This window comes from Polyodon spathula, chromosome 11, assembly GCF_017654505.1.
Source record: "Polyodon spathula isolate WHYD16114869_AA chromosome 11, ASM1765450v1, whole genome shotgun sequence".
In the NCBI taxonomy this organism is placed as follows: Eukaryota; Metazoa; Chordata; class Actinopteri; order Acipenseriformes; family Polyodontidae; genus Polyodon; species Polyodon spathula.
This window is the reverse complement of record NC_054544.1, coordinates 16,858,914-16,875,737: the sequence shown is the minus strand read 5'-3', so window position 1 is coordinate 16,875,737 and position 16,824 is coordinate 16,858,914. Positions and strand designations below refer to the sequence as shown.

Genomic DNA, 16,824 nt, shown 5'->3' with positions numbered 1-16,824 from the left:
GATTACACAGGCGATACAAAGTCACCCAGCCTTAATCCTGAGAATACATACAAACATAGTGGTCTATAGAAAGATAAAGCCTACAAATGTCATGTATTATTGGTTTAGTTGGCTAATTTCATATTTCTCTAGCAAAATAGTGCTGAGACAAGTAGACTGTGGTGAGGGACAAGAGAACAAATGTAACTAGAAGGGTGTATGCCTAAAACTACAATTCATACTCATATATCTATTAATACTTAGTAGGTGGGTGTTTTTGGTGTTTTGGGGGAATGCTTTGTTATAACAATCTGCAATGTGTTTGCTTTGTTCTTTGCAATTGTGAAGGCGTATCCAGATTTTCAAAGCAAACCAACAAGTTGCTCATGTTACAAAAGAGTCACAATCTTTTATAGAAACATAGCTCTATCCATATAAGAAAACATATAGTAAACAAACAGCAATCGCACACATAGTGATAACAAAGGCTTACAATCCTAACACAGCATCTCAACGCTCTAGCACAGTGATATTTCTCTTCCAGTGAGTCGTATGTTTTTTTGTTTTTTTTTTACATCAGGGCTGCTAATTTGCATATCTCTCGGGCTACCTATAACATCTTCAGACTTAAAAAGGATGGTTTAGACTTTCAAGTGAACTTGGACTGACTTCCTGCTGATCTAGTTTTTAACACTTAATATAAGTGATTTGGATTCCAACAGGATAAAGTTCTCAGCAAAGCATATCGTAGCTACAGTAGGCACAGCCACCTTGAGTAATAAGAGATGTGTTGATAACTCACACAGCTGACTAGCACTTCAACATGAACAATGGAGAACAGAACAGAGCAGAACAGAATAGAACGATGACCACATTTCGGGCTTGATGGCACACACAGTAGCTAAGAAAGACTGAAACTTCCACTGCATACAAACAACAGTCTGTATGGTCCAGTAATCCAAAGGCGTGGAATCTACTGGTGAAGGTGCAGTAAACTCTGAGAAACTTCCCTATGGCATTGCTCTTCTTCTAACAGGTCCTAAGTTATTGATAGTGAACAGATGTGTTCTGGTGGGATTAAGAGCTACACTGTCACTAAATCAGATGTTCTGGCTTTAAAGAGACACCGTTAATAAAAATAATAATCCATAAGCAAACTTCAAATTGAGGAAAACAGCTTTTCTTAAATGCTAATGCATGCACCATTTGTTTTTCATCATCTTCAGATAAAACCGTGCACTACCAAGACCGCACAGAATAAACAGCAAAAACATGTTTAACCTTTATATAATTGTTTTTTTTTTTTTAAAGTATTGGAGATAAATATTCCCAGTCTAATTGGAAGCAGCTGGAGATTAAAAGATGTTTACGTGAACTAATTGCTAGAGCTAATGACCTAAGGTGCTATTATATATATATATATATATATATATATATATATATATATATATATATATATATATACACACACACACACACACACACACACACACACACACACACACACATATATATACATATACATATATATATATATATATATATATATATATACATATATTAACTGCAAGCACATTGTCGTAACCCTACAATTTCAGGGTTCTACCTACCATTTCACACTGGTTCTTTATTTTACCAGGAGAACCCTTTTCAAGAGTCCTGACAAGGTGACAGGCTGTAAGGATACGAGGCACGGCTAAAAAACATTGCATTATAAAGAGGCAAAAAATGATACTTAAATGGCAGTTAAAACCATATAATTTTAACCCGTAATCAAGTTGGGCATTTTTGTAAAATCAAGGTTTACGTATTTTTCAGACAGTTTATAAATATTGAAGAAATTATGTATCATTATACAAACATATCTTTATTTAACAGATTCAATGCACACTGGGTCGATTTTAATGATGGATGTGTTTAATTTTGTGAAACGTAATTATACATCCAATTCAATCAGCAGGTTATGATTACAACATTTACAACAAAACAATTACAACACATCAATCCACCCAGAATGGCTGCCGCAAAGACAGTGTCCATGCGCTCTCTCTCCTGTTAGACTTGCGAAGCCTCTTTTACTGATTTTCTGGAAAATGAAAGGGTTAAAGCCCAACTAAAGCCAATTCCATTGTCAATCAGGTCTAGCGTGGCCCTCTGCCCGTTTGATGACTGTCTGTCAGGAAAACTGAAGGTGCACCTTAAAAAAACACCTGAAAAGCGCATTATTAAAGTTATTGTGACGCACATCTTTGTTAAAAAACAAAAAAGATCAAGACAAGCTCCCAGAGGTAATTATTTCCACAGCCGCTGTAACACCACGTATTATACATCATACAAAACCAGCACAGCTCACTTATAACAACACTACAGACAATTTACTTCAGAAGACTTTAATCTATGGAAGCCAAAGAGCACTGAAACACCAAGGGTCATCAAAACAGCACAGGAGATATGAGGGACATGCCTAGGGAGTCCCTGCAGACTAACTTAAATGCCTGTCAACTTTATAGATGCCATGGAAAGAAGGTGGCTTTGATGGTCACATGTTCCCTTACAACACAAGGCTTATAAAATGTTTAGAGGGCTTGTTTAAAGTGAGGCAGCAAGAATGGAAAGTCAGTAGAGATGGTATTTACTTTTTTAGTAAAGCTGGCCGCTGCAGTTTCATGTAAATTAAAATGGTTTCTACAAATAAGTTTTACTTCTTGTTTTCTTTTTCAACTCTGCAGATCTGTATACAGTTCTGGGAAAGGTAACGCCACTCGAAACTGCAAACTACCCTTGAAGTAAAGGAAAGCTGCAAACTAATACTAATATGTATGCCTATTTGTATTTATTTTTCAGTATAATACATTTAAACAATTTACATTAATAGTGCTAGGGTAATCTTTCTAAAAAGTTCCTTAGCATTTAAAGAAATAATAAAGAAATTCAATTAAACTGACATAAAAAGTGACCAGAGCTGCAAGTGGGTAAAATGACTAGTAGTAATATGCAGTAATACAGTACATAGAGGGAAGCTTTTACTTTCTAAATGAAATGTCATCTCATATCAAATCACTACGAGTACTTTTACACAAAGATAGATCGCACAATACTAATGAATTTAGTGACCAAAAAAATGAATCTATTTTGCACCGCTATGAGACCATTGTGTACTACAATCCACAAAGCAAGTGCATGATCAATCAATCAACCCTGTCCTGAAGGTACCACCCTAAAGGGACAACAATGAAGTTCAGTCAAAGTCTGATCAACGTGCTTCCCTGAGAGAATGGGAGAATGCCAACATAGGTGCTAATTAGCAACAGTTGTCATGTTTGTTCGGTGACGTGGGAACTGGGTAGAGAAATCCAAGACCCAGTTCACGTAGGCCCAGACAGAAACAAAACACTTGCGTTAATACATGCTAAGAGACAAAAATGGCTTAAAAAATAATCTTTCAAACCATATCCCTGCACCAGAAGAATGATCTTTGACTTGCCTTATTTTTACTGATCACTGAAAGAGCACAGTAGAAATAAAATTAAATGTTCTTGATGTGGTTTAAATAATACAACAGCTGAAACTGCCGTCTCTTGCTTTCACATGTTTCATTAAACACATATATTATGTTGAATGTTTTACAACAGTCACATTTCCTATGCTGTTCATATGCTATTACAACAGTCATGCTTCCAGTAGTGTGTGAAGAATCATGCAAGACTTGGGTATACAGAGTGTAAAGCAACTAGCACATAGAATTTAGAAAGCCATTTTATAATCTGTATTGGTAGCAATTAAACTGTACCTGACCCACCAGTGGAAAACCAAACAAATCTCAAAAGCTTTCAGCTTCACTGGTCATTTTCCAGTTGATTGAGGAGGCTACTGCATGCTCGCGCAGTTTTCAAAGTAATCCTGTGATTTCTTCAAGCAGGGGTGAATAATGTCATGTAGACACATGTTATTTAGAGGGAGAAATAGCTCAAGAGTAATTAACACAATATACTATATCCCAGGGATTATACTCCCAGCAGATATGATAAAAGACATCCAAGTTCAAAGAATATGCCTCTTAGAGATGTGCTGAGGCTCAACAGGCCACAGGTGCATGCTCAGGTAAAAAACAAAACAAAAACAAAAACAGCAGCATATTACTAATGGCCAGATAACCTGTATTTAAAAAAAAAACACATGTTTCTCATGCAGTGCCTGAAGCAAACACAAATCCCTGTGTCCCAGTGCTCTTCAAGTGTTTACGGAGGGTTCTGCAACACTGATTGAGATTTGTCTTTCTGTTATGAAAGTTCATGGAGATGCCTGTCATTCTTGTTGGCTGTTTCCTGTAAACAGGGACATGCTAGTACAGATGTTTGGCTTTCAATCCTGAAAAGGGACACCGCAATCCATCTGTATTAGTGTTCTTATCTTTCAGCTGTTGCTTGATAAGGGAGTCTGACACTGATCTAACTACACATAGGATAACATTCAGTAAATTTGGGAACTGCCTTAACACCCCCCCCTCCCCTTTCACACTCTGCAAATAATGGCATCTATTAGGGCTCAATTTGTCAGTTTGCGTGAATATCCATTTACTGACAATAGTGACAGAGACTCTGTTCTTTATCTTTGTAAATATTAAAGGCGCAGACTGTCGGCTATGAAATATCATCAGATATCATACCATCACTTTCAAAGTTACAACGGAAAAAAAAATATATAATATAATATATATATATATATATATATATATATATATATATATATATATATATATATATATAGATATTATATATAATATTATAGTATATCCCACACCCTGAAGTGCTTTATTGTGATTATAAAATGGATCAACCAACATTACAACCCCCAACACACAGTCATTGTTATTAAATATACTTCTACCTCTGCCTGAACTTAGAAAAAATAGTCCCTTAAAACATAAAAACAAAAAACAAAAAATGCACTAATTAAAAAATAATTTCATTGATTTTGAATTGAACATTGCCATTGAAAGTACAGTTTTGATTGGTTACACTTCTTGTAATTCTTGGTTTATTCATTACATTTTAAAAGTTAAATATTATTATTTTTTTATTATATTTTTTTGTTCTGTTTTTCATAATCCTTTGTTATCCAGGGTAGTAACAGGAGGTATAATAGATTTGTGCTACAGCATCACTGTGGCAAGAAAGACATTATCTGCATGGAATACCTGGTTTATCAAACTGACTGCAATTTACAGCTTGGTAACGTGGAGAACTACTGGACCAGTGTTAAGAAACAATTTTAAACAATGTAGGGCACAGCAGAAAACATGACACCATCATACCTGAACACATTTAAAAGGTATGGCAGGAACTGTCGAGATCAATTTATAAATGTGCAGCATCAGATCACACAGCTGCGAAGGGGGTGGGTCCAGTGGCAGCAGGCAGGCAGACCGGAGAATGGCAACAAAACATCTTTTAACCCCAAAGTCTATTATTTTGTGAAAAGCTAAAAGTTTCCAAGATATTTTTTAATTATTTATTTTCAAAATGGGACAGGGAAACGCCGTAGTTCTGGGAGAAGGAACAGAGCAATCAGAATGGCAAGTTTTGAATTTATTTGAATACTTACTTTTACTTTTTTTCCACTACTTTAATTAATCATTGGAGTCCGATTTAAATTCATTCAATATCTCATCTACACTTCGGTTTCCCAAAAGTTCAACATTGACATAAATCTCGTTTGTCATGTTTATTGCGATAAATTCCAATATGTCTGCCATTTTTGTTTTTAAATTCTAGTGTCATGGATATCTGCCAATGATTTGCCCGTTTTTGAAAAAAGTGCCGACCCATGGTGATATGCTGAAATAGCAACACCCCCATGTGACCTGTTTTGACCAATCAGGATAGAGTATTTAAAATACCCATTATATATATATATATATATATATATATATATATATATATATATATATATAATATATATATAAAGTTCAGGTCCCAGTGTTTTAGGTATAGCCCTATAAGTATTGTATTCGCCCATTCGGTGGGGTTTTGGAAAAAAGTGTACGCAAATTAACGATGTTTTTTCTATAAACTATTCATAATGCCTTCGTTTAATAATTTGCAATTTGGAGACTTTTTTTTTTTTTTTTTTTTTTTTTTTTTAAAAGGCATAGTTTAAAACAATAACTACTTGACACAGCCACTCTCTTTTTATAATTAGCTTCTTCAGTACTTCGTTGTCAAATAAATTCCAGTTCTTTCCTACTGTTTAATTGCCAATTTAAAAACAAGAGAAAACTGCACATTGTATTTTATTGTAATGTACTGTAATGTAATATCAGCCTTTAACCCCCGGTTTCAAGTAAAACTGACAAATATTGTAATAACACGCTAAAGTGACAAAGTGTAAAGACCCAGTAGAGACTTGTTTTCCTTGCCAACATATAACATGCAAACCCATATAAAGTACACAGTTTTCCAAATACATGTATATAGTCACCACATATAATATGCACACCCTCCTTGGAATCTGTATATCCTTAAATAATTTTAATTATAACTTAAAAATGTACTGTAGAAAATATTGTGGAAAACTGAACTTCCCCACAGGCCATGTATGTACAAGTTGAATCGTTTGTGTATGGTTTAGAAAAAATGACTTGACAATCACAGCTTAAGAAAACTCAATAACCTTTATCTACAGATTTCTCCAAAAGTAACTATAATTTCCAAAGTGATGACAGGGCAATCTTAAAGTCTGACCAGATCATATGGACCCAAAATATTGGGTATAATCTCAGTTTAGAGTGATTTAAACAGTTTTTCACTTTTTGTTGTACAATCTTACCCCACTATCTTCTCAAATAATATAAACCAACTATTTGTCATCAACGGTTCCACATTATAAAATCTTTTGAGGGAGACTAGCAATTTCAAAATAAGGGGATTGTGAATCAACACCTACACTTAAGACACATGTATACCAAAATATTTTCCTTTGTATCTGCAGTGTGAACCATATGTCAACTGCTGTGTGTCACAGATAAAGGTTCCAGTCACTCACAACGCTCCTTAAAACAAGATAACATTCCACTTGGGTTCATTTACATTCTCTAGAACTACAGACCATTCTCCTGTTAGCTTTGTCTGCCATATCAGCTCCCTGTTGAGATAAACTAGCTTATCTTAGACCAAAACCAAAGATAACCTCCCCCTAGCAACAACGAAAATATCAGTCACAAAGTACAAACTAGATGAACCACTTTCCAATGGATATACTTAAGACATCAATATATACATAACAATATGATCGAGTCTGTTCAGAGAAAGTAGTTTTTAAAACCAATTATTTTTCAATATAAAATCGTACTTTTTTTGACATAAACAATCAATCCTTCTTTGTTTTTGCTTTTACATCACATAAAAAAATACAGTGTTTGAGAAATTCAATTGGACAGCTCTCCTGGTGGTTCAAAGGTTAAACAGTGTGTACGAGTGTCTGGGGCTCAGCTGGCTGCACAGAAAGCTTTACTGAAATAGAAACACATATTTTATAGGGGCCTGAGTGGTCACAGGGACGCAAATGCATAAAACTTTTCAGTAGCATATTTTATGTTTGGTTAGTTGGGGGAAGTGAAAGGAACCGAACAATAATTAGGCACAGGGATTAACCAGACAAAGTGAAGCAGTGCATTACAATTCTTATAACCCTCATCTTATGACTGCCATTAAAAAGGAGCTTTGCATGTTAAGAGATGACTTTTCCATCATATCATGAAAGTCTATCAGGCTACTTTTATTCGAGATGAGTTGCAGACTGGTGAGAAGAAAGAATAAGAAGAAGAAAAAAAGGTTGCCGTCATAAAAAATAAAAAAAAAGCAAACACTGCAAAACTGAGTGAAATACCATTATATTTTGATTTTGCATAAAATGATATTAATTATATTGCAAAAAAAATGTAATTCTTTCTCCACCAAAAACTTAATTATCTGGCTTCAATATATAATACAATACATATATAGCATAAGTGATTGAAAAAATAATAAGTCTACAATCTACATTTTTACACAAGTACTGCAGATTCATTCCATGGTTGTAACAATCTAATATTTTGTTTACAGTTTGAAACATAGCTCTTTAAATGTATATTTAGGATTCAAAATGATAGACTAAAGTCTAGTTTTATGCCATGTCATGCTAAAAGAAAGGTATTGATGAATATATCGATTTTATCTGACTAGTCTGTACAGTATTTGGCACTATTACCATACATTTTCAAATATATATATATTTTTTTTTAATAACAGGGAAGAGTTATTAACTTTGTGTGTTGTTGCCTCTTTTGGTAGCGCCACACGGACCAGGCCCCTAGCTTACCGTGTTGCTGGGTTTCAGACCGGACTCCTCCTGATGTGAAACACCTGTGTGAAATTCAGCAGGTGGGCCGAGTGCCGGGTCGCTGCTCCGCCGCACCAGGAGTGGTGTACCTGCAGAGAGGGGTGAAGCAAATAAAAAAACATGGTCAGGAGGTATGGAGAGCTTGGGGGGATATTAAATAACACCAGCCTACTTCATTAGGAACCCACATCCCACACAGTGAACACTGTTTTGGGCAGACTTTATTGAATGTAAAGAAAATCACTGCAGTGAGAATGAAATCCTTTTGGAATATATATATATATATATATATATATATATATATATATATATATATATATATATATATATATATATATAATTATAAAGATACCAAGTTTCCAGGGCAGTTCTTGCAGATCCCATTAACGTACCTTGTGTGTATATATATATATATATATATATATATATATATATATATATATATATATATATAGTGCCTTGAAAAAGTATTCAGACCCCTGACCAATTCTGTCATATTACTGAATTACAAATGGTACATTGAAATTTCGTTCTGTTTGATATTTTATTTTTAAACACTGAAACTCAGAATCAATTATTGTAAGGTGACATTGGTTTTATGTTGGGAAATATTTTTAAGAAAAATAAAAAACTGAAATATCTTGCTTGCCTAAGTATTCAACCCCTGTGCTGTGGAAGCTCCCAGTTTGCACCAATGAAAGAAATTGCCCTAACGAGGACACAATTACCTTACCATTGGCCTCCACCTGTGAACCATTAAAGTTGCTGTCACATTTCCTGGATAAAAACCCCACTGTTGAAGGATCACTGGTAAGGCTGTGAATCTGAAGGAAAACGAAGACCAAAGAGCATTCTACAGAAGTTAGAGATAAAGTAATACAAATGCATAGATTAGGGAAAGGGTACAAAATAATGTCCATGTTTTGATATCCCAGTGAGCACAGTTGGCTCAATAATCAGGAAGTGGAAGCTGCATCACACCACCCAGGCACTGCCAAGAAAAGGCCGTCCCTCAAAACTCAGCGCTCAAACAAGGAGACTTGTGAGAGAAGCCACTGAGAGGCCAACAATCACTTTGAAGGAGCTACAGAGTTCAGTGGCTGGGTGTAATGGTAATGGTGCACCAGTCAACCATATCAAGAGCTCTGAATAACACTGGCCTGTATGGGAGGTTGGCAAGAAAGAAGCAGTTACTCAAAAAGTACCAACTGAAAGCACGTCTGGAGTTTGTCAGAAAGCATGAGAGTGACCCAGCTGCGATGTGGGAAAAGGTTTTGTGGTCATATGAGACCAAGATAGAGCTTTTTGGCCAAAACTCAAAGTGCAAAATACAGGAAAATACTGCAAGAGAATCTGCTTCAGTCCGCTAAAAAACTGAAGCTTGGGAGGAAATTCACCTTTCAGCAGGACAATAATCCCAAGCACAAGGCCAGAACAACATCGGAGTGGCTCAAGAACAGTGGCCCAGTCAAAGTCCTGATCTCAATCCCATTGAGAATCTGTGGCACTATTTGAAAATTGCAGTCCACAAGCGTCGTCCAACCAACCTGAACAACCTGGAGCAAATCTGCCAAGAAGAATGGGCCAAAATCACTCCGATACTGTGTGCAAAGCTGGTACATACTTACCCCAAAAGACTTAAAGCTGTTATTGCAGCGAAAGGTGGCTCTACCAAATATTAATGTGTGGGGGTTGAATACTTATGCAAGCAAAATATTTCAGTTTTTTATTTTTCTTAAAAATATTTCTCAACATAAAACCAAAGTCACCTTACAATAATTGATTTTGAGTTTAAGTGTTTTAAAATAAAATATCGAACAGAACGAAAATTCAATGTACCATTTGTAATTCAGTAATATGAGAGAATTGGTCAGGGGTCTGAATACTTTTGCAAGGCACTGTATATATATATATATTCTTTATCTGCATGTGAAGTGATTGTGCAATCCCCGTGCCTAAATATAACTATATATTTTAAATCACTTGTGCTACACAAATTCATTTATATCCAGTGCACCAATACCTATACACCAACATTAACACATAACACACAAATACGCACAGGGGTGGGGCACTTTGCCACATGCATTAATATGTAAACCTTGATAAGAAACAAGTATTGGTCACAGTTAAGTCCAGCAGAGCTCTGTGAGCCACTCTCTCAGCAGTGACCTGGTGACAGCTGAGCACTCATAGCTGCTGCTGCTTTCACTAATCTACAAATGTAATGCTTTTATTGCTACACGAAACCATTAAACTAAAAACTACTGTGAAGAGCTTTCAGTGATTCATGTTTTATTTCTTTAGGCTTTACAGCAGACTAATGTAGTCCTGGTTAAGACATTGTATGTAAAATGTGCTTGCTATTTACTTTCACTGCTGGGAGAATAAAAATGCAGTCTTTTTTTCAATGCAGAGGGATAAAAAATTGCTAAAAACTGCTAATTGCTAGGTTCAAACTAGAGAGGCAAGGGGAAGAGAAAAAATGGGATCCAGATTGTAATACAGTACAGTGGTGTCGTCAGCAGTAGTACTCTTCAGTAGTACAATATACGGCCCTTTGCTTGACGTGTTCAGTCTTACTTTAAAGTTAAACCAGGAGAAACTAAATTAACTTGTGACACATCAGTCAGAAACCGGCTTTATGAAAAACATGGACTTTTTTTCCCACCCCATTGACAGCAGAACCACCACAAGATTTGAAAATATATTCACCTTTTCCCCATATTCAACAACATCACTTGTTTTCATTCTTACGGGTTGTTTATAAAAGATTAGGAGAACCTCATGCTCTTACGAGTCAGGGTCAATTAAGCCCGCTGATCCTGTTCAGAGAGGTCAATGACACAAGGTTATAAATGTCAGCCTCAATTCACTATGCGATAGTAATGCAGGTTCCCAGTGGAAAGGTAAAACACAGAAATTCCTGAAATAGCAAGCAGTCTTCACTGAGGATGACTTAAAAGCACTGGAGGACTATCGCAGACAGTTGGGAAACCCCAGTGCTTGGTGGTTTTTGCCTGCAGTGCAAACTAGCCCTATAATAAATAAGAGTGCATTATAATGCTTCAAGTCCTAGGAGGGGATCAAATAGAGAAACAAAAAGAGAGAGGGGTATCATTGCAGTGGAGAGTTAATTATTGATAAGCATTACACCAAGCAGAGCATTACACAACACGACAAGTATTTGAAATTGTTCTAATTATATTTACATATTTCACAGGAATCCCCATACCATGTCACTTAGTTACACAACTTCAGTTAACACCCTTATAGACAAATACAGCCACCTGGAAGGAAAAGCGCTTGATACCAAGTTTCCAGGGCAGTTCTTGCAGATCCCATTAACGTACCTTGTTTTTAGAGATAGAACAGACAATGTATTGAAGTGGCTTTCCCAAGGTTACGCCATACAGGTCAGTGGTAAAAGATATTACATTTCCTGGCTCCAAGTACAATATGAAAAGACCAGGCTAACGCTATTAGAATACAATTACAGTATATAACATCTGTCTTGGTACCATCTTCAATTTAAGAAATAGGCAGGCGTCATATTCTTGAAACATTGCATCGCGCTCAGCGACAGATGGTAAGTGAAGGTATCAATTTTAAGATAATGGCAGTGAAACTTAAGTGATGGAAAAGCTAGACATGGTTTTATCAGCATGATTTTATATATATGTGTGTGTGTGTGTGTGTGTGTGTGTGCACCCCAGCCGAACAGTTTCATCAAAAACTGGCCAGCGCACAGACGAGTGGTTTCTAAAGCTGGCCTTCCACTTGGATGTCAACCAACAGTCTACTTAATGCAAGGCAAGAGGTTAACCATAGTGCTAAATAAATGTCTTCTTTTAATGATCTTTTCTGATGCTCATTACATTAGCTGGACAATCATAAATTGCAGGTTGGCCAAACTGATGGGAAAAAAGCATGGTTCACTTTGACCCCTGACCCTTAGAGGGTCAGGAAAGAGAAAGGTTTTAGCCAGTGGATAAATTTTCACTGAAGGCAACCCTGTTTACCTGTTTTTATTCTGAGAGTCATTATACAGAGAAGTAAAAAAAAAAAAAGTTGTGGAAATGTTAGATGGTCAATGCAGACAAAAAAATGTATGGACATGAATGTTCAGAAAAAAAAATTGACTGTAGTTTTGGGATAATTTCTTTTTATGTGCAAATAAATCATTACTAGTTACATGTTAAAATATGCTGGGTGTGTTGTAATAAATTAAGCACAAGTGAATTGATCTACAATTTTAAAATTAGGAACATTTTTAACTACCATTGAATGCATTGCATTTTCAATATTGTTTATTAAACAGATTTTTTGGTGTTTTTAGAAACTGTTTCTGCTTTAAACTGTGATGTATTAGAGAGCTCAATGAGAACGTCTGCACTGCAAAATCATTTCTTCGTTGAACTGAATTAAAAACAAAACAGGGAATTATCATAATTATTTTCAGTTGCTAAATCGATAACAAAAAACTGCATTATCATCCAACAATCAGATTATTAATCTGGGAACAAATTATTGTAATCGAATAGTTAGGATATGATATGAATATTGTCAGTGATTGTGAACCCAGACCATTATCAATCAATAACATGTCTAGTCCCAAAAGGTTGGGCTACAGGCACAAATGCACTTACTGTAGTGATAAAATATTTTTAGGACAGAGAAAACAATTAGTAAGACTACTGTAAAACAGGGGTACCTGTTTAGCTGCATTAGGCACTGTGGCCCACTATTAGTCTTGAGGAAAATGTCAAATTAAAAATATTGTATATGTTTAAATCTGTAACATTATAAATAAACATAATCTAAACTGTCCTTTATTCATTTGAATAAATATTGTCAAAGATGGAAATCACATCAAATATACACCGAGTGAATATAACATTTTTTGAAACACTTTAAATTTTAGTAAATCAAATAAATTGCAAAAACTAAACAAATGCTTTTATTAAACCTTTAAATTGAGTACCTTTGTAAGAAATAAGTGCATGTCTCTTATTACTCCCACTCAAATACCTGAACAGGAATCACTTTTGAGCAAAACCAGTACAATGTGCACAAAAACTAAACTCTTAAATCCTAATTTTTTAACACTGTGGAATTAAAACGCCCATCCATTACCTCTCAAGTTGAACTGTCATGCACAAAAAAAGACAAATGTGCACAATACAGAGGGAAAAGACAGCCTTGCATTACTTAGTTACTTTTCTCACCACTATGCTGTAAGTCAGAGCGCAACTACGCCACTTAACCAAAAGAAAACTTAGGAAAATAAACCCATCTGCAGTGAAATTTGAATCAGTCAAAAAACATTATTATTATTATTATTATTATTATTATTATTATTATTATTATTATTATTATTATTTTCCAACAAAACATATGCTGGCATGATTTTAACACGACTGTGGACGAGCCAGTACTCAATAAAATAGCAGTTTATCCAAACACTTTAATAAATCAATTACCGTTATGTAACATGATTTATGAGTTTGATTAATAACTTGATTTAGTTAATATTGAAACATAAATCAAAGTACTCAATATTTTAAATGTTAATAGCTAATTAGTCACAAAAATGTATTCGTCATAGGCATCAATTGAATTTTTAAATGAATGTTATCAAGTACAAAAGTTAGTATGAAAATGCTTCTACAAAAGAAAAAAAAATGCATTCCAGCACCTCAAAACTGAGCCCATGGTACAAATGCATTCAAACTCCTGTAGCTGTCTTTTTTGTTCTTCATACTTTGCAAACCGTGTTCAAAGCGAATTTGACATATTGTAATTTACTGAACACACTTTTTACATCTGCCAGCAGAGCGATCACATGACCTTATCACTGTCCACTGTCAAAGCTTTCACTATTATTAGAAAAAAAAACATAGAATGTCATTGCTCCCATTTGAGAACCTATGCTGTAAAACATTCAGGGTGCGCCTGTCGAAATAGTCACATACCAGTTGCAACCGAGTCAGAAGTCTAGGGTGAAATGTACTAAACATGCACAATGCTGTGAGCGACTTTTTAGGGAATGGTTTGCAGCAGCAGTTTTTCTTTGCGGTTCAACCTTAGATGAATATGTAATTATGGGTGTTCCTGCATAAATCACAAAAAGGGGATGGAGATGGTGCAAATTAGGGTTCTTAAACAGTATAATTAGATGTACTGAAGCTGCCTGGCATTGCTACCATTTTTTAAAGCATGTTTTAAACAGTCACAATTTTTGCTGGCATTTCCCAGTCCGCTTTTTTTTTTCGTGCATTGCCAGTTGTGCTCAATGCATTTTTTAGGTGAACAGCCAAATACTTACTTTTTCCTAAAAGGAGGGTGTGCTTACAAGCCTTGAAAACAAATTTATATGATATTTCTGATTTCCCCAATGTGTTGGGAGCAATAGACTGCACACAAGTGCCACTAACCACTCCAGCTCATTCTGAACATCTGCATAGTAATAGGAAACACACCTTCTAATGTGCAGGTGGTTTGTAATTGTGCAAAATTTAGCACTGCAACGGTGACTAACTTAAATAAAAACTGACAGTATACATTTGGCTTATAGGCTACTCATGACAATACAAATTAGTGGTATAAAGCAAAATGTGTTGCTGGTCCCTTGAAATTCATATTAACGAGAATTGAATGTCCTCCTGTAAGTATCATAGCTTGATTGTTTCAATTTAAAATAATCTTTTATTCGCATTGTACATCAATGTGTACAACACAGCAGCATGATTTCTTTTGTGTTACCGGAAGCCTAGCTACAGACGAAAGTAAAAAGAAAGTGTCCTAGGTATTCATTTGATTTTACTGCACTGTATACTGTACAGGCGTACTGTACAGATTTATATTTTTTGCATAATGTAATGTGTACCCAAAACCTCTACCCAAAACAGTCTTATTTCAGCGCAATGAATTATACATTTAAAATACACCGAACAAAAATATAAACGCAACATGTAAAGTGTTGGTCCCATGTTTCATGAGCTGAAATAAAACATCCCAGAAATTTTCCATACGCACAAAAAGCTTATTTCTCTCAAATTTTGTGCACAAATTTGTTTACATCCCTGTTAGTAAGCATTTCTCTTGTGCCAAGATAATCCATCCACCTGACAGGTGTGGCATATCAAGAAGCTGATTAAACAGCACGATCATTACACAGATGCACCTTGTGCTGGGGACAATAAAAGGCCACTCTAAAATGTGCAGTTTTGTCACACAACACAATGCCACAGATATCTCAAGTTTTGAGGGAGCATGCAATTGGCATGGTGACTGCAGGAACGTCAACCAGAGCTGTTGCTAGAGAACTGAATGTTCATTTCTCTACCGTAAGCCGCCTCCAACGTCGTTTTAGGGAATTTGGCAGTACAACTGCAGACCACGTGTAACCACACCAGCCCAGGACCTCCACGTTCGGCTTCTTTACCTGCAGGATCGTCTGAGACCAGCCACTAAGGCAGCTGATGAAACTGTGCGTTTGCATAACTAAAGAATTTCTGCACAAACTGTCAGAAAACGTCTCAGAGAAGCTCATCTGCTTGCTCGTTGTCCTCACCAGGGTCTTGACCTGACTGCAGTTCGGCGACGTAACCGACTTCAGTGGGCAAATGCTCACCTTCAATGGCCACTGGCACGCTGCAGAAGTGTGGTCTTCACTGATGAATCCTGGTTTCAACTGTACTGGGCAGATGGCAGACAGCGTGTATGGCATTGTGTGGGCGAGCGGTTTGCTGATGTCAACATTGTGAACAGAGTGCCCCATGGTGGCGGTGGGGTTATGGTATGGCCAGGCATAAGCTTCAGACAATGAACACAATGGCATTTTAACGATGGCAATGTGAATGCACAGAGATACCGTGACAAGAGTCTGAGGCCCATTGTCGTGCCATTCATCCGCCACCATCACCTCATGTTTCAGCATGATAATGCACAGCCTCATGTCACAAGGATCTGTACACAATTCCTGGAAACTGAAAATGTCCCATTTCTTCCATGGCCTGCATACTCACCAGACACGTCACCCATTGAGCATGGTTGGGATGCTCTGGATCGACGTGTACTACAGCGTGTTCCAGTTCCCGCCGATATCCAGCAACTTCGCACAGCCATTGAAGAGGAGTGGGACAACATTCCACAGGCCACAATCAACAGCCTGATCAACTCTATTCAAAGGAGGTGTGTCTCGCTGCATGAGGCAAATGGTGGTCACACCAGATACTGACTGATTTTCTGATCCACACCCCTACCTTTTTTTTTTTTTTTTTAAGATATCTGTGACCAACAGATGCATATCTGTATTCCCAGTCATGTGAAATCCATAGATTAGGGCTAATGAATGTATTTCAATTGACTGATTTCCTTATATGAACTGTAACTCAGTAAAATCTTTGACATTTTTTCATGTTGCATTTATATTTTTGTTCAGTGTACACTGAGCACTATAAA

The 16,824-nt window shown here is 36.2% G+C and overlaps 1 protein-coding gene across 1 annotated transcript in view; it reads right to left on the bottom strand.

Annotated features, from left to right (window-relative positions):
* LOC121322851 (partitioning defective 3 homolog B-like) overlaps positions 1 to 16,824 on the bottom strand; it is a 130,313-nt gene that overhangs the window by 36,525 nt on the left and 76,964 nt on the right. Inside the window, exon 4 of the mRNA XM_041263275.1 lies at positions 8,338 to 8,447. Within this exon, the coding sequence (XP_041119209.1) occupies positions 8,338 to 8,447 (110 nt within the window). The remainder of the gene's footprint in view (positions 1 to 8,337; positions 8,448 to 16,824) is intronic.